Source organism: Vicugna pacos, chromosome 22 (assembly GCF_048564905.1).
Source record: "Vicugna pacos chromosome 22, VicPac4, whole genome shotgun sequence".
In the NCBI taxonomy this organism is placed as follows: domain Eukaryota; kingdom Metazoa; phylum Chordata; class Mammalia; order Artiodactyla; family Camelidae; genus Vicugna; species Vicugna pacos.
Genome location: NC_133008.1, coordinates 26,181,189 through 26,204,968, shown reverse-complemented (window position 1 = coordinate 26,204,968; position 23,780 = coordinate 26,181,189). Strand labels below are relative to the sequence as shown.

Below are 23,780 nucleotides of genomic sequence, written 5' to 3'. Positions count from 1 at the left end.
CACAGATCAGGAGGAGTGAGAAAGCACTCCAGGGTAAGAGAACAGCAAGTGCAAAGGCCCTGTGGCAGGATTTGGTTTTTGTTTGAGGACCAGCAAGGAAACTGGTGGGGCTGGAGAGGACATACAGATGACAGAGACACAGCCACACAGTGGATACAGCAGGACCCTAGGCTGTTGGCACTGGCAAGACAGACTCTCAGGATTGAGGCAGGGAGAAGCTGGCTGCACCACTTTCCAGTTGTGTGGCTTCGGGGAAAGACCGAATTTCAGTTTCCTCATCTACAAAATGGGGATAATCACCACCTGCCTCAGGTCATCCAGGTGACCAGCGTCCACACAGATAAAATAAAATGCTCAGAATGGTGCCTAAAAACATTGAAGAAGCAAACAGTGAAGAAGTAAAATATAGAATGTGTCAGGTAAGTTGTATTTATTTTAATGAAGCTCAAAAAACATTGGCAATTGTAAGTCTATCAGGCTCATATACGCCACTTGGGGAGTGAACTCAGCAGGGCAATTGATATGGAGAATTGAGGATGAGAGTGGAGAGCTGTGTGCCTGCCACCTGCTGTGTGGCCTAGGGAGAGCCACTGCCTTCTCTGGTCTGTTACTCTGTTAAAGTAAGGGGGTTAGACTGGCCAGCAGACTTCAGGCTATGCTCTGGTGGGTGCAAGGGACTAGGGGAAGAAGCAGAATCCTGCCCCCCTTTCTGGTCCTACATGCTGAATGTCAGCATAAGATTTTATTTGAACGTTCCCTCTGCTGAGAAATAAGTTTGAACTCTCCTAGACCAGGATAGAGATACCAGCTTCCATATATTGAGCCTTATTTCTGGGCCAGTCCTGGGGTTGGGGAATGGGGAAGGATTTCATTGACTCCATCTTACAGATGAAGAAACTAAGGTTCAGAGAGGAGAATGATTAGCTCTGGGTCACACAGCCAGGTCATGGTGGGGTCAGAATTTGAACCCAAGTCCTGTGATTCCTCAGACCAAAATGTTAACTGCTGCCCTCTGCTGACCTGACCACTCTCAGAGCACATTTCTCCCATTAGAGCAAATGTTCCCAGGGGCTGGGGACCCTGAGCAACCAGATACTCCAATTTTAGGAAGGAAACCAGATATCTTAAGTAGTCAAAAATTCAAACTTCTTCTAAAAACAAACTTAAAAAAAATTTAAAAACACTGAAAAACTTTGCTCTGCACAAGACACTGTCAAGAGAATAAGGGCTCCTTCCCCAAAAATAGAAAGAAAAAGAAAAAGAAAACAACAACAACAACAACAAATAGAATAAAAAGCCAAGCTACAGACTGGAAGAAAATATATTACAAAAACTTGCATCCAGAATATATAATGAATGCTGAAAACTCAACAATAAAAAGGCAAACAACTCAATTAAAAAATGAGCGAAAAGTATGAACAGTTCACCAAACAAGATATATAGATGGCAAATAAGCACAAGAAACATCAACCTTAGGGAAATGCAAATTAAAATCATGAACTATCACTTCATACCTACTAGGATGCTTCACAAACAAACAAAAATTGACAATAAAACCAAATGGGGACAGATTCCGAGCTACTGGAACTCCCATTCATTGCTGATGGGAATGCCAAATAGTGCAGTCACTCTCGAAGACAGTTGTTCCGTTTCTTATGAAATTAAATGTACACTTATTGGACGATCCAACAAATCCACTCCTATGTATTTATCCAAGAAAAATGAAAATATATGTCCACTCAAAAACCTGCCTACTAACGTTTAAAGCAGTTCTGTTCATATTTACCAAAAATTAGAAACAACCAAACCAAATGTGCATCAACTGGAGAATGGATAAATAAATAAATTGTAGCAGATCCCTGCCATGGAATACTATTAAGCAATTAAAAAAAACCCAAACGAACTACAGATCTTCCTTGACTTATGATAGGGTTATGTCCTGAAAAATACATCGTAAATTGAAACTATCAACAGCGAAATGCATTTAATACACCTAACCTACTGACCATCATAGCTTAGCCTCGCCTACCTTAAACGTGCTCAGAACCCTTACATTAGCCTACAGCTGGGCAAATCACCTCACACAAAGCCTTTTTATAATCAACTGCTGAATATGTCATGTAATTTATTGGATACTGTACTGAAACGGAAAAACAGAATGGTTGTCTGGGTCCAGAATGGTTGTAAGTGTCTGTCAATTGTTTACCATCCTGATTGCTGGCTGACTGGGAGCTGCAGTTCACTGCCGCGGCCCAGCATCTCGAGAGAGAATCAGACCACGTGCTACTAACCTGGGAAAATATCAAAACTGGAAGCATGATTTCTACTGAATGGGTATCGCTTCCACATCACTGTAAAGTTGAAAAATCCTAAGTCGAACTATTGTAAGTCAGGGACCACAAGTGCTGTGTAATGATAAACATACGTATTTGGTCTCAGCTCTGGTCTCCTGGCACACAGTTCCTAAATTCCTGGGAATCTTCTCCACAGTAAAAAGTATCTTTTTTGTATGCTAATGAAGTGATGCCCCCTAGGATCTCCTGGACAGCCGCTGGATGGGGGCTGGATGCCAGGGGAGCCAACCACTTGATTAGAGGGGTTGGAATTTTCAGGGACAGGGACTGCAGGTTGAGTTAATCACCAATGGAATGGCCAATGATTTAGTCATTTGAGGCTGCATAATGAAACCTCCATCAAAATTCCTGAATGACAGGGTTTGGAGAACTTCCAGGTTGCTGGACACATCTAGGTGCTGGGAGGGTGGTGCACCTGGGGAAGCGCCATGTCCCTCTCCTTAGATTTTTTCTACCTATCCCTTCCATCTGGCTGTTCCTGAGCTTTATCTTTTAAAACAAACCGAGGGGAGGGTATAGCTCAAGTGGTAGAGTGCAAGGTTAGCATGCATGAGGTCCTGGGTTCAATTCCCTGTATCTTCTCTAAAAATAAATAAACAAACAAACCTAATTAACCCTCCCCCCCCAAAAAAATCCCTAAAAATAAATAAAATAAACCAGCAATCTAGTAAGTAGTAACTGGTTTCCTAAGTCCTGTGAACCATTCTAGCAAATTATCGGACTCAAGGAGTAGGGGGTCTTGGGTACCTCTGATTTATAGCTGGTTACTTAGAAGCACAGGTGACAACCTGAACTTGATATTGACACCTAAAGTGGGAGAAGTCTTGTGGGACTGAGCCCTTAACCTGTGGGATCTGCGCTAATTCTGGTTAGTGTCAGAATTAAATTGTAGTTCACCCAATTGATCTTTGTAGAGAACTGGAGAATTGGTTGGTGTGGGGAAAAAAATGCATATTTGGTGTCAGAAGTTTTCTGCAAGAGTAGAAAGAAATGGTCTCCTTTTTAACTACTGATACACAAAACAATTTGGATGAGTCTCAAATAAATTTTGCTAAGAGAAAGAAACCAGTGGTGGGGATTACATGTGTCAAAACTCAGAACTGACTAATAAATGAATTTAGCAAAGTTACAAGATATGAAATCAACACACAAAAAATCAGTTGCTTTTCCATACTCTAATAATGAACAATCCAACAAGGATATTATGCAAACAATGTCATTTATAATAGCATCAAAATGAATGATACTTAGGAATAAATTTAACCAAGGAGGCAAAAGCTTTGTACACTGAAAACCACAAAATTTTGCTGAAAGCAATTAGAGAAACAAATAAATGGAAAGACATCCATATTCATAGATTGAAAGATTTAATAATGTCAAGATGTCCATACTACCCAAAGTGATCTACAGATTCAAAGTAATTTCTATAAAAATCCCAATGATGTTCTTTGTAGAAAAAAACAGTCCATTCTAGAATTCATATGGAATGTCAAGGAACTTAAAGAACCAAAGTAATCTCAAAAAAGAAGAACAAAGTTGAGGGACTCACAATTCCTGATTTCAAAAGTTATTACAAAGCTACAGTAATCAAAACAGTGTGGAACTATATAAAGACAGATGTATAGACCATTGGGTTAGAATAGAGAGTCCAGAAATAAACCCTCATTACATATGGGGTCAAATGATTTTCAGCATGGGAGCCAAGACCATTCAATAAAACTGGTGACCCACGTACAAAAGAATGAAGTTGGATCTCTACCTTATTCATATACAAAAATTAACCCAAAATGGATCAAAGACCTAAAAATAAAGAGGTAAAACCATAAAACTCTTAGAAGCTTCATGACATTGGATTTAGCGATGATTTCTTGGATATGATACCAAAAGCACAGGCAGCAAAAGAAAAATAAGTTAGACTTCACCCAAGTTTAAAACCTTTGTGTAGCAAAGGACATTGTTCAGAGAGTGAAAAGGCAATTCACAGAATGGGAGAACAGTTTTGCAAATCACATTTTTCATAAGGGATTAATATCTAGAATCTATAAAGAACTCCTAAAACTTAACAACAACAAAACAACCCAATTAAAAAGTGGGAAAAGCACTTTAATAAACATTTCTCCAAAGAAGATATGCAGATGGACAATAAACACATGAGAAGATGCTCGACACCATGAGTCATGAGGAAAATGCAAATCAAAACCCCAATGAGACACCACTACATACCTATTAGGATGGCTATTATTAAAAAAACAAAAAAGGAAAATAACAAGTGTTGGCAAGCATGTGGAGAAACTGGAATATCTGTGCATTGCTGGTGGGAATATAAAGCCACTGTAGAAAACAGTTTGGCAGCCCCCCAAAAACTTAAGTACAGAATTACCATGTAATCCAGCAATCCTACTCCTAGGTACATACACCCCCAAAGAATTTAAAGTTAGGACACAAACAGATGTTTGTACATCAGTGTCCAGAGCAGCATTATTCACAATAGCCAAAAGGTAGAAATAACTCAAATGACCATCAGTGTGCCCATAAAGAGAATGTGGTGTATGTGTACAATGGAATATTACTCAGTCTTAAAAAAGAAGTAAATTCTGACGTAGGCTACAAAGTGAATGAACCCTGAAAACATGCTAAATGAAATAAGCCAGACACAAAAAGGCATATATTGTACCATTCCACTCACATGAGGTCCCTAGATCAGTCAAATTCATAGAGAAAGCAGAATGGTGGGTGCCAGGGGCTGGGGGAGGGAGAATGGGGAGTCAGTGTTTAAAGGGACAGAGTTTCAGTATAGGAAAACGAAAACATAATGGAGATGGATGGTGGGGATGGTTGCACCACAAATTGAATGTACTTAATGACACTGAATTTCACATTCAAGTTAAAATGGTAAATTTTATGTTGCATATATTTCATCATAATAAAAAAATCTCATTCAATGTGTACTAAAAAGGGTGAAATTTACTATATGTTAATTTTTTTAAGTTTTAAAAAAAATTTTTCACGTAGTTAAACAGTGCATCTTTATCTTTGTCACATTTGCTTATTTACTTACCTATCTACCTATCTATCTATCTATCTGTCTATCTAATGGAGGTACTGGGGATTGAATCCAGGACTCCGAGCATGCTAAGCACGCACTCTACCAGTTAGCTATATACCTACCCCTCTGTATGTTAATTTTTCAAAGTAAATTAAAAAAAATAAAAACACTCTTAGGAAAAAATATGGTTAGCTCATGAGCTTGGGTCTTTGATGATAATGCCCATTTATTGAGTACCTACTGTGTACCAGGTGCCAGGTTAGATTCTTTGAGGTATATAATTATAAGATACTTTTTCCATATTTACCGTGTCCCTGGCACTATCAAAGAGCTTTGGACACATGAACTCAGTTAGGTCTCCCACCAACCCTGTGAGTCGAGTTCTGTTAACATCCTGGTTCCATGAGGAGACTGAGGCACAGAGGGGCAGCAAGGGGTTGGTGGCCTTGCTGTCTGAGAACCATGTCCCACCTCCCAAGGCCCAGCCTGGATTATGTGGCTCCGCGGAGTGCCACTGGGGAGGGGAGAGTCCTCCATACTGAGGACCTCACCTCTGCCCCTAGAACTGGAGCCACAGTTCAGGGAAGGTGAGACCCAAGCCCTGAGGATGCCCAACTAGCATTGTAGGCAGATCCTGCAGCCCATGGGGACTCAGCTCACGTAAGCAGGAGCCCAGAGGCCGGGATGGGAAGAGGAGGTTCCCTGGGGTCCTGCTGTTTGTGCTTCCTGGAGCTAATGTCCCCTGGGCTGTGGAAGGGGAGAGGGGAGAGGGTTTGGTTTGTTGAACTGCAGTCTGAGAAGGGGGTGGGTGGGTCTCAGCAGCCCCTCAGAGTCAGACCCTGGAGCTGTGGGGACTCATCCCTCCCTGACCTGCCACTGCTCATAGTGACTAGTTAGGCTGGAAGCTGTTCCAGCAATGTCTCAATGAGACCCAAAGCCACAAATTGCAGCCGGGACAGCCAACAGGCCCTGACATCACAGCCGCACGCCCAGATACTTCACCAGAAAGGAAATGACTTCTCCAAGACACCCCTTTGGACAGGCTGACCACTTGATGAAGTTTTTACCTGCCTTCACTCCTCTGGGGCCCCTAGGCCTGCCCACCTGGGCTCCCAAAGCATCAAACTGGGCCTCCTGAGGACTGTGCAGCCCAGGGGCAGATCCAGTCTTCAGAGAGTTCTGCCACAGGGGCCGATGGGAAACAAACAAGCAGCGGCGGGTGGGGAGAGTAGGGAAAGAGGACATGTCCCAGTTGATAAAAATCATCACAATGAATGTAGTCAAATGTTCTTGAATGTCACATGCTAGGCACAGTGCTATGCCCAAACAAGCCCTAATGCCCCATTTCTCAGAGAAAGAAACTGAGGCACAAACAGGATGAGTAACTCGGCTAGTGGTAAAGCAAGGATTTGAACCTGGTAGTAAATCACCGGTGTCTGTCTTCCCCAGGCAGGCCTGGCATGTCCGGGCTCCCTGCCCCACTCCACCTGACTCCCTCGTAGGAGGTGCCGGGCAGCCTTTATGGAAAGGCCTGGCATTTGCTTTGTGAAGGTCACACGGAGGCTGGGGGCGGGTGCTGGTGTGTGTCTGCCAGGCGGGCGCGTGGTGCCAGGTGACATGGCTGTTTGTGGGGCTGGGTGTGCAAGGAGGGTCTGTGTGTGTGTGAGTCAGGGTGTGTGTGTGTTCAGGAGTATTCAGTGCAGACAGTTGTCTGTGTGGATCTGCACGTCTGTATTTGTGAGAGGAGTCTGGGTGTTGGTGGTGCCTGTGTGGATCTGTGTGAACATATCTGTGTGTGTGTCTGTGGTCTGTGTGACCTTGGGACAGTGTACCTATGTGCCACACACGTGCTGTGACTGTCCCCGACTCTTCAGTGGCTATGAGGTATGAATGGTCCTATGTATGGCCATGTGCAGGTGAGACTCAGGCCTGGGTATCTGTTGTGATGAGAGTGTGTGTTCCTGCAGTCACTGTAGTGTGAGACTAGGGTTTCTACGGTATGTTTGTCACCATGATGCTGGGTCAACTGCGGGGTTCTCTTTTTGGTCCCAGCAGCCAGAAGCCCCATGCCTAGCATGGTAAACACCAGGTGACCCCGATTACCCTGTGAGAGTGTCCATGTTTGTGTGTTGTGTGACTGTGTCTGCGGAGCGTGTGTCCCCCTGTTGGAGAGCGTGTGTGTCCAGGTGTCTGAAGAGGTTGGTGCAGGGAGCAAGAATAAGGCTGGAGTACCCTGAGAATTCTGAGACCCTAAAGATCGTGTCTCTGCCCCAGCACTGCCCAGCTGATTCTAAATACCCCTCCCAAGTTCCAGCAGGAACCTCTTCCCCACCCCCACCCCAGCTTGGTTTTCAGCCTGGCTGCCCCAGCAAGGAAGGAGGGAGGGTAAGGCTGGAGGCACTGAGCAGAGCAGGGCTGGAGGGACCTGGCTTGAGGCCAGTGGCCCGGGAGTGGAGCCCAGGTGACGCTGGACACCCATATTTGCCGCCAGAATGAATGCCAGAAGCCCAGGTTTAGGGGCACAAAGATCCTACCCTGGGTAGGTAGGAAGAGGGCAGGATCCAGCACTGCTTCTGGGGGGCACCACCTGCAGGAAGCCCTCAGCAGCACCCAGACAGTTTAGGGACAGGGAAAGGCGTGGCAGGCAGACCCTGGAAGCCACTTTGGGGGCTCCTCCAAGACAGAATGCCCCTACCCACCCAGCAGCCAGAGCCTCTGGTGGCAAAGGAAAGGACAGGCCGAGGGCCACCCACCTGACAGATCTGCCTGGAGGGTACCAACAGGTGTCCTCGTCGCTGAAGGAGAAGTGGATCAGGGACTCAGGGCCCGCGGGGGGCAGTGCCAGGGCAGGGGGCCGGGGCCGGGGCCGGGCCCGGGGCGCTGCACTGGAGCGCATGAGTGCCAGGCGCCGTCGGCGCGCGCATGAGGACGGCTGCACCCTGGTGTGGCGTGCGCCGCTCGCCAGGCCCGAGGTGTCTGCGGCAGCCGCCGCCGGCGCCGCCTCTACACCCGCCCTCCCGGTGACCCCCCCAAGGGGCGGCCCCGGGCATTCAGGCGTCCCCTCGTCCGCAGCGCCTGAGCTGGCTCCCCTGCCTGCCTCCTCCTGCGGGGGCCCTGCAGAACTCTGCTCACACCTCCCGCCTGCCTCTCTTCCCCCGGGCCTCGGAGGGTGCCCCGGGCTCCGGTTTCCCGGGCTCCGAGCCCGCCTCTGGCCCCGCCTTCTCCCCCCTCCCCCTGACGTCGAGCTGGGCCAGCTGGAGGTCTCTGAACGCGGTGCGTGCCGCGGGGAACCACTTGCCCGAGGACGGAGTGCGGGGTCCAGTGAAAAAAAACCCCAGGGGAGGGACGATGGATGCTGGGAGGTGGAACTGGGGGCTTGGCGGGCGGCGGAAGAGAGACAGGAGAGAGAGAGAGAAGTGAAGACAGAGACACAGACAGAAACCGGAGACAGCAAACGATTCCCCCCACCACACCCTCCCCAACCCCCTGCCGGGCTTCCAGAGGCCTCGATCGCTCCTCCTTATCTCTCCCGTCCCGGATCTCTTCCCCGAGTCCAGATGCAGGGCTCGCGTCCTGTCCCTACAGTGCCCTCTTCTCAGCCTGTGTCCCTGGACTCAGATTCTAAACAAGAGCATGAGGGGAGTAGGGGAGAGTGGGGCAACCAAAGAAGCTTCCAGAGAAGCCCCCAGAGCCAGAAGCCCCCAGAGCCAGCCCGTGCCTACCTCTGGGCTATGAACCTCAGTTTCCAAGATAAACGGACACTGGAAAGCCAGGCCGGATGTGGCCTCCAGGCTCCTCACCCCCAGGCTTCCCGCTCCCGCGGCCCACCCCGGGTCTGGCCAGGAAGGGAACTTCCATTTGCCCTCCTTGCCTGGTGCGGGCGGTGACATCCCCAAGCCTCCTAGCAAGGCATCCTCTAGAGGGCGGAGCTGGCCCCATTTCCCGGGCCGTTAGACTGAGGATAACAACTGAATACACGTCCTCAGATCACCCTGGATGGCAGGTTGGCCTCGCTCCCTCAAAGCGTGACCGCAGCTTCAGGTCTGCACAGGAAGTGGGAGGAACATAGCGTTTATTGAGCGCCTACTGCATGCCTTATCAGATGTCTCCACAGCAACCCTGGCGAGCAGAGATGATTTTTATCGTTGCCCTGTGACGAAGAGGAAGAGTGAGGCTGGAAGGGCCAGCTATGGATCAGAGACCCCGTCGCGAGCCAGACGTCCAGCGGATACTCTAACCCACAGCCACCAGTGCGCACTTACCCGGCCCAAGCCTGGCGGCCGAAATCCTGAAAGCTGCGGAGAAGCCGAAGGCGCCTGCGGAAAGTTGGGGACGGGCTGGCAAAGAAGACCGGCGAAGAAGGCGGCGAACGTGGGCGGCGGGGCGAGCGCGGGGCCGGGGGCTCGGGCAGGAACGCCTCGTCCTCGGTGGCCGCCGCTGCCGCCGCCGGGAAGGCCACCAGCTGCAGTTCGGGGATGCGGCCCAGGCCGCGCGGCCGCGCCATGGCCGCGGGGGGCGCGGGGCGGCCCCGCCTTGGCGGGCGCTGGGGAGCAGCGCCGCCCGCCCCGCGCGGCCCACGCAGGCCGGCGGCCCTTCTCTGGGGCCCACGCGCCCCACCCCGCCCGCCCGCCCGCCCGCCTTGGCCCTTCCGGCTACGCGCTGGGGCCGCCCCCGGGGCGGGGCGGGTCTGGGGCGCCCACTTGGCCTCGGGGCAGGGACACCCCACAGACCCTAGGCACTCCCTGCAGTCCTTCTGACGTCTTCACAATCACCGGAAGAGTCTCTACAAACACCCGGGCTGTCCCCCAAATCTCTGGGGCACTCACACACATACACACGTTGGTGATGTTGTGAGCTTCCACAGACCTTAGGGGCATCCCCAAAGCCCCTCAGACAGCCCGCCCCACAATCCCAGGTAGTGCACCCACTATCCCTGAGATGTCCCCACACAACCCAGAAGTGCCCACCAAATCCCTGTGTTCCCCCACAAAACCCAGAGGTGCTCTGAGAGGCTCCCATAGACCCTGGACACTCTCATAGCTCCCCAGGTGCCCCCCTCTAGTATCCTCACCGTTACTGAGACATCCCCACAAACCCCAAGGGCACCCCAAGAACACCAGGAGGTACCCACAAATGCCAGGGGTACTCTGAGAGCCCATGAGAAGTCTCTTCAGATGCCAGGACAACCACCACAGTTCCTCAGAATTCCCCCAAACCCTCAGGAGCACTCTCAGCATCCCTGAGTCATGCAGAGACCCTCCAAACACCCCAAGAATCTCCCACAGCCACAGAGCATCCCCACAGACCTCATGAAAGGCCCCCCAATCCTAGGGTCCCTCCTTAGTCTGAGGCATCTCTTAGAATTGGGGCCCCCACAGCTCATAAGGTAGCTCCAAGAATCTGACATCCCCTCAGTACTGACTTCTGTGGGGCCCAGCAGTGGTGGCTCTGAATGCCCAACCACTGTGACTCTGTGGGAGGTATATTATCCCCTTGCACAAAAAGGGAAACTGAGCTCAGAATGGTGAAGATTCCTGAATAAAGTCAGCTAGCTACTTATTCCAGCGGCCACCCCACCTATCTGTGGCTCTTGGGGGTTAGGGAAGTGGGAGAGACAATGTTTAAAATAAGACAATGGGACAAATCTTTATTTTAAATCTAAATCGCCTCAGTGAATATCTTTCCCTGTCTACCTGTTGGCTCTGATGTCAAGGGGTCCAAAGTTGGATGGCCTAGGCTTGAGTCTGGCCTCTGGCACTTCTTATTCATTTGACCTTGAGCCAGTCACTTCATTTCACTGAGCCTCAGTTTTCCCACCTGTAAAATGGGTAGAATAACACTACACACCTCATATCTGGACATGTAAAAGGCTCAGAAAAGCGTCTGGACATACTAAGTACTCAGTATTAGCTACAACTATTGTTATTGGAAAAAACATTTATGGAGAGCTTATAATGTGCAAGCCACATACTGGCCAGAGGATACAGACGATGCTGCTGCTGCTGCTGCTGATTACCACAGTTAACCTTCAGAATGCTTCCTGTGCGTTCAGTGCCTGCAACTATGATTTCATTTAATCCTCACAAAATGCCCACCAAGAGATACTATGGTCCCATTTTAATGGATGGGAAAACTGAGCCTTAGAAAGAAACAACATAGGTCAAGGTCACATAGCCAATGAGTGGCTGAGCTAAGCTCTAGACCAGTGGTTGTCTCCTTTTATTTCACACTTGCCTCCCTAAGTGGCTTTTTAGACCTCTCCCCTCATTGCCTCCTCCATAAATGTAATGCCATGGATATACTGTTTATCTATTTATGTACTAGGTGTATATCTGGATTTTATACATAAAAGTAAGATTTTTTTTTCACACGTCCAGTCCAAGAATCAAATTTCACCCCCTTGGAGGTGATGTCACCTGGGAATGCAGGGTTTCCCAACCTTGGCAAAACCAACCTTTGGCACCCGGTAATCCTTTGTCCTGGGGGGGGGGACGGTCCTGTGTGGTAATAGCAGTAGCAGAATCCCTGGCTCCTCCCCACTAGATGCCAGCAGCACCTAGTCATGACAACTAAAAATGTCTCCAGTCATTGCCACATGTCCCCTGGGGGGCAGAATTGCCCCTGTTGCCGGCTGAGAACTGTTGTTCTAAACCCATTAAGACCTATGCCCTGGCTACCAGGACCCCTAAGTCCATTCATTCACGCTTACCTGCCCTCAGGTTCCCCATATTGTTTGGCTGATTCTTCAGATCAGACTTTGGGAATAGACCCATTTCAGAAATGGGGAAGGCCAAGGCCCAGAGAGGGAAGTGATTTGGCTAGGGTCACCCAGCCTAGAAGGAGCACAGATGGATTATGAGTTGAGCTGTCTGACTCCAGAGACTGGGATTCTGGCCACTTGGCTACACAGGCCCTTCACATTTCAGTTTCCTTTCAGCCCAGTGACTTTTGACCCTTCCTAGGAAGTCAGATGTAAATTGAGGTCTAAAGCCAACACTGACCATGGCCTACAAGGCCCTACATTAGCTGCCCCATCACCTCCCTGCTTCATTTCCTTTCAGCATCACTTGCTCACTCTGCCCCAGACACACTTGCTGTCCTGCTTTTCTTCCAACGTATCAGACAGGCTTCTACCTCAGGATCTTTGCACTGGCTGTTCCCTCTGCTTGTCACCGTCATTCTTCAGACACCTACATGACATCCTTTCTCACTTCATTTAGGTCTCTGCTCAAATGTCACCTCCTCAGAGACATTTCCTGACCTCAAGGTCCTTCTTTTCTTCTTGTCCCATGTGTCACCAACTGGAATTTGCTATTTCTTCCTCACCCACTACCCCGAGAATGTCAGGACGGCAGGGACTGGGTCCATTTCATTCTTTACCACAGCCTGAGGATGCTCAATCAATGTTTGTGGAATGAATGGCAGCATTGCAGATGAGGAAACTGAGGCTTTGACCGGTGAAATCCTTTCCCAAGGCCACATAGCAAGTCAAGGGCAAAGGCTGGATTTGGTATCCCACTCAGGAGTGAAATCGGTGGGCTCAGATGCCACCAAAACTCTGTACTCACGCTGCCAGTCTGTAGCTCCCCTAGTCCCAAAGTCCTAATTTCCTGCAATTCCAAGGAGCTGGCAGTCAATCTGTTAGTGGTGAAGGAGTGGGCACCCTGGCAGCCAGGGCTCGGGTTTGTGGTTTGGGGGATGCCCCCCTTTCTCTCTGCGGAGGAAGTGCGTTTTGAGGAAGTGCAGTTCTCAAAACACCAGATTCAACGTCAGCCATTTCAGCCTTACCACAGCCCTAGGGGTGGGCAGATCTTATTCAGCCCCCTTTGCTGAGAAGGAAACAGGGCAGGGGGTATGATGCTGGCCTCGCGTCACGCAGTGAGTCAGCGGGCAGGGCTACAATCTGAATCTCACCCACTGGTCTGGAGCCTAGGAGACCTGGCTTTTAACCCTGATTCTGCCCTTCCTTGCTTGGGTGACCTTGGGCAAATAACTCTCCGTTTCCTCGGCAGGAATGGAAAGCCAAAGATGCCGTGAGTTAAAACGCAGCTTGGTGTTGGGAAGCCCTGGCATGGGCATCATTGGCATGGGCAAACGCGCCTGGAGGCGAGACGGGAACTCCGCGTCCTCAACTTTTCCGCCAAGTTCCTCTCCACCCGCCAGGCGGCCGTCTCTACCACGCTCGGCTTGGAGTGGAGGATGGAGGGAGCGGCCTGGTCCCGACGCGGGGAGGGCGAGGACCTCACCCGCAGCCTGCGGTCCGCTGGCCTGGCGCTCGCTCTCCGGGGCGCTCAATAAGCATGAAATTATAATACGGGGCGCCGCGGCAGTGGCGGCGGCGGCGATTTTGCTCTGCTCGGGGACCAGAGTCCCGGAGGCAGGTCCGGACTCTGAGCGCACACTCAGCCTGAGCCTTTCCTGTCACCCAGCAGAGGGCGCGCGGAGGGAGGGCGCGAGGAGAGCTCTGCTCCCGATACACATGCAGGGATATGGGAGCGCCAGGGACTGGGGGGAGGCGAAGACCCAAGTGGAGCCATGGGCCAGAGAGACACCCCAGTCCGACTGCGTCCACCCACTCCTGGGGCCAAGCAGCGTACCCTCCTCGGTGGGGAGAATCTAGGGGGTCCAAAAGGAGTCATACGTTGGCCCCGCTCCCAATTCAGGCAAGTCCCCCCCACCTCACCACCAGAGTCCTTCTCTTCCTCCCTCTCCATCTGCCTCTTGACTGATCGCAGCGGTGCGGTGACTCAGCCCCATGGGGCGCCGGGAGCGCAGGCTCTTACATCCCCAGGTCTGGAGGGGGGCTGTGGATGCCATCTCAGATATGGGGCAGTGCCCTCTCTTTAGAGGTGCCTGTGATTCAAGTCTGGAGGGCTCTCTGGATCCCCTTTTTGGTGGCTGCATGAGTTCCAACGTGGGTAGCGCAGGAGCCCCCTGAGTGTGCACCCTTTCTGAAGAACTGGGCTGGCAGAATACCCATTCTAAGGAGTGAGGTTCCCATTGGAGGCCTCTCAGTTTCCCCTTCCTCCTTCTGCCTGGGAGTGGGAGGAAGATGCTGGCACTAATGCCCTCCCTCCAGCCACAGCCACTGGAGTCTACACAGGCCCACAGTGAAACAGAAAACTGAGCCCCTGTGGGGATGTGGTTGAGGTTCCCGTTTTTCCTTCCCACCCTAGAGGAGCAGGGGAGCAGGGTCTACCACGGCCTCGCCTCCTCTCCCAAATCTGGGTCTGTGAGTGACTACCGAACATTCACTGTGTTAAGTCCTTTACTCACATCCCCAGTCTCACAGACCTGACCCCCACAAGGCAGTGCCAACAACAGCACCACTTTAGGTGGGGAAACTGGGGCTCAGAGACGGTAAGACATTTGTGCCAGGACACACAGGCATCAGACAGACCTGTGTTAGAATCTCAGCTCTGCCATTTTCTGGTTGTGTGAACTTGGGAAAGAAGGAGAAAGCACTTTGTCCCTCTGGGCCTCAGTTTCTCTATCTGCCCAACAGGAATACCTCACCGGGCACTGGGGATGAAGATGTGTGGAAAAGTCCCTGGCATGGAGCCCAAGAGTGAGCCATCACGAGCTAGATCCCACTGAGGCAATGATGATTATTACCACTCAGCTACTGTCACCAGAGAGTCAGCACCCCAGAGACCAGGGTCGGGGGGTCCCTGGGGCTTTAAAAGGGAAGAGTGCCCTGTTCCTCTTGTACCCTGCCCCTTCCTGGGTCTCTTAAACAGTGACCTGAGCCAGTTTGGTGTGCTGTCCCTGGTCCTGGCATTTCCTGTTGATTCCAGCTTTGTTTTCCTTCAGCTTCTTTTCAGTTCCCTCTGGGAACTAGCAGGCTGTGTGTGCTGGACCTATAACACAACTTCCTGGTCGGGGCAGGAATGCTGGGGCTGGGTGAGCCCTGAATGGAGACAAGTGGGTGACATGGAGGCTGTGGTGCCTGCTGGAAGTCCCCAGAGATAGCTAGAATAGTAGGGTCCCAGCCTAGAGGGACCTCGGACAGGAACTCCAGGAGTGAGAGACCTGAATGTGACTGTCTTACTGATGCTCCAGGCAGAGGGGTGCCCATGGGAGTCAGGCAAAGCACAGTCAAAGCCATCAGTCATCCATTTCACCAGAGCACAAAGTCAGAACCCAGAGCACCATCAGAACATGAGGTGGTTAAAGGACAGAACAGCAGGCAGATGGGAGAACACCCCAAAAATCAGAGCACCGACTCCCAGACACTGGACACACAAGTAGCCAAGAGCACGCCACAGTGTCTCAATCACAGTGTCCCAGGGAGCATGGACAGTCCTGCTGACACAATCACTTTGTCCCCAGGAGTATACATATCACAGTGCCACCATCACTGCATCCCAGAAACACACACTGTCACAATCACTGTCCTAGGAACACACACAGCCACCCTGTTATCACTGTCCCAGAAGTACACACAGTCACTCTGTCACAATCACTGTCCTGGGAGCATAGTGATTGTGTTACAATCACTACATCCTACAGTCACTCTGTTACAATCACAGCATCCTAGGGGCACACACAGTGACACAATCACAATGTCCTGGGAGCACATACAGCCACACTGTCACAATCACAGCACTCCAGTAGCACAGTCAGCCTGTCACAATCACAGCACTCCAGGGGCACACACAGTCACCCTGCAAAATCACTGTGTCCCAGGACCACACAAAGTCACTGTCACAATCACTGTCCCAGAAGCATGCGGTCACATAATCATAGTCCTGGGAGCACACAGTCAACATGTCACAAACTACACTATCCTGGAAGCACACACAGTCCCACTGCCACAATCACAGGACCCCAGAAGCCAGGCAGAGCATGCAGCCGAGGCAGCCACAGCTGGTCATCCCCAACAGCTGGAGCAAACACAGGTCAGTGAGAGGATACACAGCACACACCCCAACACTAACACCATCAGCTGGGGAGGCCGGCACTCCCTCACCCTGTGCTGGGACTGTGTGACCCCTGGCACTGTTCCCTCTCTCTGGGAAGCTACTGAACCCTAACACTCTTGCCCTGAAAGGAGGCTCCAACACAGCACACAGGCCCCCAAACACAGTGCTCCCCCAAGAGGCCCCTTTCAGATTACTGACCCCAGCAGCAGGGCAAGTCTACGAATTCTGCCTCCAATACAGTCCTCCCCACTCTAGAAGGAAACTAAGAGCCCCCCAGCCTGCAGAAAACATTGTGGTCCCAGCAGGCAGCTCCCCCCTCCACTACAGATTGACCCCTAGGACATCCCCACAGTGAATCTAACCCTTAGTACAGTGACCGCAGGAAAGCCCTGTCGGGTGGTATCCAGCTTAGCCACTGTCCTGCACTGTCACCAATGAAGGATATAGACCCTGAAAGCTGCAGCCCTCAAACAAGACCCTGTTAATGCCACACGCAGCATGGCACCCCTCACTCAACCCCAGGATCAGCTTCAGTCAGAAGCCTCGGGTAGAGTGCACCACCAGGGGCCAGGTCCCGGACGCCCCCGCAGTAGAACTCCCCCCTCCGCCCCCCCCCGTCCCCCCCGTCAGTCACACTAACCCCACCCGCATCACAGCGCCCCCTGCGGTCAGCGGGCCGAGTTGCGTCCTCTCTGCGCGCCTATCCTCTCCGCGCGCGTCCGCCTCCCGGAGTCTTACCGCCTGCAGCTGCCTCCGCCCGCGCTGCCGCTGCCGGTGCCGTGAAAGGACGAGGGCCAGGACATGCGCGACGTGCGCAGGCCGGGCCGGTCGCTGGTGTCCACAGCGTCGGCGCGTTCTATGGGCCGGTGTGGCGACCGCTCGGGCTCGGCGCGCTCCGCGCTGTCCGAGTAGCCGCGCTGCTGGATACGGATCGGGGTCCGCGGCTGCCGCCACAGGTGCTGGGGGGGCGGCTTCAGGGTGGCCTGGCCATCCCGGGGCCCGGGCAAAGATAGAGACAGGCTTCTCTCCGAGGGGGCGGCCTGGGGCTCCATGGCCCTGGCCCCCACCTGCACCCCAGGGGGCCCCGGCCTCTCCAAGCTGCACCTGGTTCAGCTGCGCGAGAGCATACGCTCCCGGGGCCCCGTGGGTGCGCCTGGCCTCGGTGGGGCCATGGCGCCCCGGGGACAGACCCGGGGGCGCTACGGGCTGATCGCCCCCGGGCCGGTGCGAAGGCCTCCTGCAGGCGCCTGGCGCTCCGCTTGGTGCCCGGCAGCGCTCTCCGCACTCGGCGTCCCGCTCGGCGCCAGCCCCGGCTCCCCCGCCCCGTCCCGCCTCTCCCCGCCCCCTGCCCGCCGCGGCTGTCAGCGCCGCCCCCCTCCTCCTCGGTCCCGGCCAGTGGGGGGCAGCCACCCAAGGAGGGGGGCCCTCCCCGCCCACGCAGAGCACCGCTCCCGGCGGGGAGGGGGCGCCGGAACTCGGCTCTCTCCAGAGCGCCTTGCCTAGCCGCAGCGCGCACGGGCACAAACGAGTTAAACGGTTAATCCGATCGTGAAGGAGACACCCGACTGGTTGCCGGTGTGTCAGTCAGTCCGTCCATCATGGTGGGGGCGGAGCCCAGTGCTGGCTTGTCCTCGCTGCTACCCCTGCCAGAGGGAGCTTGTGGGAAGTGGTCTCGGTGACACGGGACCCGCTGCGGCGGGCAGCGACGGTGTTCGGGGACTCTCCTGTTGGCGGGTTGGAGGATGGTGATGGTGTGTGCCCAGGGCAGGATGTGCGCGCACGTGGCCTCTTCCGAGGGCTGTCTGTGTTTTCGGTGTCTGCTCGAAGTGTGTGTGCGCACGTGGTTAGCTGCTGAGGTCTGCCTGTTTCTCTGGATTTCGCTGTGTGTGTATCTGTGGGTGACGAATACACGTGTGCTGTCTGTTTGGAAGGTGTGCGCTTCTACAGGGTCTGTCCTGGTGGCCTGGGGGCTGTGCATGTGTTCCCACGCGATTGGGTGTGTACAGTGGTCTGTCCGCGCTTGCGGAGTTGTGCACTCGATTCAGCCGCTGTTGTGTGCTGTGGTGGCTGAGAGAAATCAATATGTGTTAATGTGTGTGTGTGTATGTGTGTGTATGGGAGGGTCGGCCTGGAGCCGGTTTGGGGTATTTCTGGGGTGTGTCCCTTTGGTTCCTGTGTGGCTCCAGGAGGACACCCGGTGGCTGATACCCCGACTGCCCGCCCACCGCTCTGTGTATCGCTGCCTCTTCGAAAGCGCTTCTGCAGGAAGTAAACTGAGGCAGGTCCTGAGCAACCGCGGGATGCACCCATGCCCTTTTCAGGCGAGTAAACAGCCGCGCCTCCTCTCCGCTGCCCCCGCCGACAAAGCCCCCCTTCCGGCACCTAAATCGGGAGTCGCCGTGACTCACGCTCCCGCCTCCCCCAGCGCCGCGCCGAGCGAGCGAACAGAGAGCTAGCGGGATCCGAGCGCCTCCCCTTTCTCCCCGCCCCGGCCCGGACTGAGCCCTGGTGGCGGTGGCGGTGGCGGTGGCGGCGGCGGCCGGGCAGGGGGAGCGCACGCACCCCTGCGCCGCATGCCCGGGTCCCATGAGCTCTGGGATTAATCAGCTCGCGTGCGCGTTGGCGGCGTCGGCGGAACTAGGCCCCGCCCCAGTGCGCCCCCCTCAAGGACTCCCGCGGGCAGGTCGTGCTGTCTGCCACCGCCCTCCCTCCGCACTATTCTTATTTAAAAAAAAAAAAAAAAAAAGCCCGTCTCCAACCGCCTCAGCCGCTTTTCTCCCCGCCAGAGGGGGCTCCCTGCGTGGGCGAACGCGGAGAAAGAACCGCCCTGCCATTGGCAGCCGCTGGATGTCCCAGAGGCCAGAACTGTGTTCCTCACTTCTCTCAGGGACCCTCCCCACAAGTGTGCACTCAAAAAGACTACTAAGGAGATTGGCAAGTCCTCCCCAGATCACTTGAGGGTCTTGGGCTGGACCAAATTCTTGGGGGATGGACATGGGTAACACTGGATGCGCGGGCTGGGGGTGGGGGTCAGGTCACAGCGGAGCTTGCAGAAAAAGGAAGGCTCAAGGCAGTGGGCCAGAGCTGGAGCTGTGGCCTGAACCAGGCAGAAGATAGGGGAATTTCTTTTTTGGTGGTGGTGGGGTTACATTAGATTCCTGGAAAGGGAATGACAGTCACTTCCTCCCCCATCTGGAAATGAACCATTGTACCATGACCCAGGCAGACTCGGAAGTCCTCCAATTGGGTATATAAAGGGCTGGATCGGGAGACTGAAGCTGCAGAGAACAGTAGCCCTAGAAGGGAGGGCAGTGAGGTCAGGGGCCCCGCCAGCAGCCAGGACCAGCTCAGCTGTCCGGCCTTCAAATTCATCCTTGGGCCAAGGCGGGGGTTGAAGTGCCCTCTGAGGACCCCAAATGAGAAAGGGCAAGGAAGTTCAGTGTGAAGCTGGACTCAGGAGGAAAAAGCCAGTCCAGACCTCCTCCAGGGTCCCACCATCCTCTTTTAAGGCCTACAAGAAATTGTATCTTCCCAAAAAGGGAAATAGAGGTGCACAGCGGCCTGCTTAGGGGGGCTCACTCCCTAGCCTGTCCTGGTTCTCTGATTATGGGAGCATCGTTGGGCGCTAGAGGGTTGAAACCCTTTCTGAAATCCTGCCCCTTGCTGACTCAGCCAGCTCCAAAATGGAAGAAGGGGTTCCTAGAGGCTGCAAGAGGGGCCTCTTGGGGGATGGATGTCATAACCTGACCTGCCAGGCTCCCGGAGAAATTTCAGCTGGTTTTGCAAAATGCAGGGAAGCCAGGAGCCTGGAGCATGGGATAGGGCTGGTGGCTGGACTTAGCCCAAGCTGGCCCTGTTCCTCCACCCCACCTCCCAGCCTGATCCACCCCCTGCCTACCTGTCAGCTTTGGTGATGGAAATCCGTGGAGGGATCAGCAGTGGCAGCGTGGTGGGCCGTGGTGGCAGAGGGACCCTAGGGTCCAAGGGCTCAGGTTCAGCCCAGCCCAGGCCTGGGCCCGTGGAGAGGCGGCGTCGAGGGCGTCGGAGGTCAGCCCCCAGCATGTTGGTGCGGCCAGGCTCAAGGGTCTCTCACGGCCTCTGAAGTGGGACAAGGAGGGGATAGGTGTGCAGCCTGGTCAGGCAGCTCTGAGCCTCTCCCTGCAGTAATGTCCCTCCCTAGCCATCTGAGGGGGTGGCTGATGGGGATATAGGCTTCTGTGTCCCCTTCACGTCTTAGCTACTCAATAAACCCCTCCCACAGAGAGTACCTTCCCAGCTCTGACATCTGAAGGGTGCCCATTCTCAGCCATAATTTTGTGGGGCTCCATTTTGATGTCCCAGCCCTAGGGCTCTGGGCCTTCATGCCTTTACACTGTCCCTCACTGTGAAACCCTTCTAACATATCACCACCCTCCACATATACAAGGCCCATTCTTGGCCTAAATGTCTGTGTCCCCCTCCCATCCCTCACTTCTGAGACCCTCCAGAGCTCACCCCCAGCACGTGCCCCTTCACCCTACAATCCTCTCCCTATTTGGAAAGCCCCTTGGAAGACCCTGCCTTCTGCCCCTGGGCTGAGAGCCTCAATCTGGGCAGCAGGAGAATAATGAAGTCAAGGGAGTAAACTGAGGCACGAGGGGACAAGACTCCTTGCTGTCACGAGGAAGTGAAGCCAGGCTTAGTGAACAGCTGTGGCCACTAGGCGTCTGATTACCCAGCAGTCCAAGCCCTGCCCCCAGCCCAGGCCCCGCCCCTCTCACCTCTTCCCCGGCCCTGGCCACTGTGACTCCTCTTCATCCCACCAACTAGCGCGCCTTGAGGGCTTCAGGTGCCATGTCGGCCAGGCCAGCGCCTCCTGCAGGACCAAGCCAAAGGCATCTGCTGTTAGCGCTCTGGGGCTCCCCCTGCCGGCTGAGCATGGAATCCGCCCTCGCCCCTCGCCAATTGCCTCTCCCGGGGCGTGACGTCAGCAGGTGGCTGACGAACTGCCTGTCGGTGACGTCGCCCTCCAGTTGCCAGAGCGACGGCTGACGCACGGCTGGGTTCTAGACAGCGTCAATGCGCGGATTGGCCACTGGGGGGCCGGGAGCCACGGGCCCGGGTCGCCCCAGCCCCCACCTCTCCGCCCGCGGGGGCTTCCCCAGCCTGGGGATCCCTTAGAGAAGACCGGGAGCTCCCAGAGCCGGCCACGTGTGGCGCGTGGTCCGAGTCGGGGGCCGGAGGAAGCGTCTCCTCCGAGCTGTTGGGCTTTTATGCCTAAACCCGAAATAGCTCCGATGTGCGGGGGCCGGGCGCAGCGAGACAGCGGCTTGGGCACAGATGGGGGACGCGCAGGCAGAGGCGCGCGGAGACAGACAGGGACGCGTGGAAATAGAAACAGACAGACAGGGACACAGACGCAACTCCCGATGATGAGTGCGCTCTGCTGCCGGCGATCCCTGTCTAAAAGCTTGGGGGAGGGGAAAACTGGCTCACTGTGCCTTCACACCCAGGCGCTTCAGATTATTGCTGTGTGACCATAGGTCGGTGACTTAAACTCTCTGAGCCTCAGTTTCACCTCTGTGAAATGGAGTGATAATCTTTACAGGATCTATATGAGAATTATACGAGATCAGACTATTGAATTCTCGTAGAACAGCGTCTGGCACTGAGTAAGTGCTTAATAAATGCTATTAACATCTGAGCCTGTGGGAGCCTGTTAGAACCCAAGTCAGATCATATCCCTTCTCTGTTCAGAGCCCTCCATGGCTTTCACCTCACTCAGAGGAAAAGTCAAAGTTCTGAACAAGAGGCCCACGTGGTCCTACATGATATGCCCAGTCACCTCCCTGTTCTCATCTTCTCCCTCTCTTCCCTCAGTTCAGTCTGCTCCCTCTACACTGGCCTTTTGGCTGTTTCTGGACACACCAGGCACACTCCAGCCTCAGAACCTCTGCTTTTGCTTTTCCCTCTGCCTGGAACTCCCTTACCTTAAATATCCACAGGTCCCTCCTACAGGTCTTTGCTCACATCTCACCTTTTCAGGCATTTCTCCTGGCATTTTTCTCCACCCTACCCCCTGTTTAAAGTTGCTAACCCCTCAGAATTCCTGAAACCCCTTGTCCTGCTCTATTTTTCCAATAGCATTTATCACCTAGTAACACATTATGTAATTTACTTATTACATATATTTTGTGTCTTGTCTCATACTAGAATATCAGCTGCAGGACAAAATTAGTGTATCTATTTTATTAATTACTATATCCTCAGTGCCTAGAACTGAATCTGGAATATAGTAGGCTCTTAATAAGTATTTGTTCAATGTCTGGTTATTATTTTGAGGACTCAAGAGCATACTTGTAAAGTTCCTAGCAGGTCTCCTATGGAATACCTACTTTACCCCCTAATTTGGCTCTTATTTCTTTTTCTTGCCTTATAGCACTAGCTAGCACTTCAGTTGTGTCAACTAGTAGAAGTGAATGTAAACACCATCTCACTCCCTAATGCTTAGCACCAGGCAAGCCCATGACAGACAGTAGTTGAACAAATGGATGAATGTATAAAGATAGCTTAAAGGTCAGCTCTACTGCTCAGCCAGAGGGAGACAGTCCATGTTCTGGGCTCCCATTGCTGCTTATTCTGTCCCCATTAAAGCACTCATCATTAGGGGTTGTAATTTTTGTATTCCCCACTAGAGCTCTGTGAGGGCAAGAAACTGTACCCATTCATCATTGTCCCCACACATAGTTTCAGTGAATGCTGAATGAATAAATGAAGGAATGACTTAGAGACATAGAGAAAGAGGCACCCTCTCCTCTGTGTGCAGACAGACACAGGTGCTCAGATATGGCCATGCAGAGAAAGGGCCATGTAGTAAGGGCCCATGCTTATGCTCTAGTGTTACATTAACAGACCTGCATTCAAATCTTGGCTCTTTCACTTACTAGCTGTGTACTTTTGGGCAAATTGCCCAGTCTTTTTGAGCTTCAATTTTCTTATTTGTAAAATGGGGATAATACTCATACCTACCTGAGGAGGTTGTTGTGAGGATGAAGTGAAGCAATACATATAAGGTTCTGAGCACAGTGCCTGGTTCCTAGTAGGTGCGTACAAAACAGTAGCCACTATCCTAATAATACTAACAATTATCACTGTTGTCTACTTACCTGGAGCTATAGACAGACATGGGAGACAGCACACATACACAGAGACCTCAGTTCCTCCCATCCTCCCTCTCATCCCACCAGCCTCCTCACTGTTCTCAAGTACTTTGAGGATATTTAGACCTCAGGGCCTTTGCACTTGCTTTTCCTTCTACCTAGGAAGCCAGCCTCAGAGATCCTGTGTTCTTCCCACACCCTGATCTCCCTGACTCTGCTTTCATTTTGGTTTATAACATTCTAACAAGATATATAATTTACCTACTATTTGATGAGCTACTGCTTGTCCTTTGATTAGGACATGAGGTCAGGAAGT

General features: G+C 52.9%; 1 protein-coding gene across 4 annotated transcripts in view; it reads right to left on the bottom strand.

Moving 5' to 3' along the window:
• Positions 1-23,780, bottom strand: part of PDE4A (phosphodiesterase 4A) — a 41,964-nt gene that overhangs the window by 15,034 nt on the left and 3,150 nt on the right. Inside the window, exons 3-4 of one of the 4 annotated variants that reach the window (XM_072947669.1) lie at positions 21,086-21,180; positions 20,224-20,423 (exon numbers count right to left, since the gene is read on the bottom strand). In XM_072947669.1, coding sequence (XP_072803770.1) covers positions 20,224-20,387 — 164 coding nt within the window. In that variant the 5' untranslated portion in view covers positions 20,388-20,423; positions 21,086-21,180. Of the gene's footprint in view, positions 1-8,153; positions 8,374-9,662; positions 10,015-20,223; positions 20,424-21,085; positions 21,181-23,780 lie in introns of those variants that run through there. The other 3 variants (XM_072947672.1, XM_015241037.3, XM_072947670.1) reach the window with 3 other exon arrangements.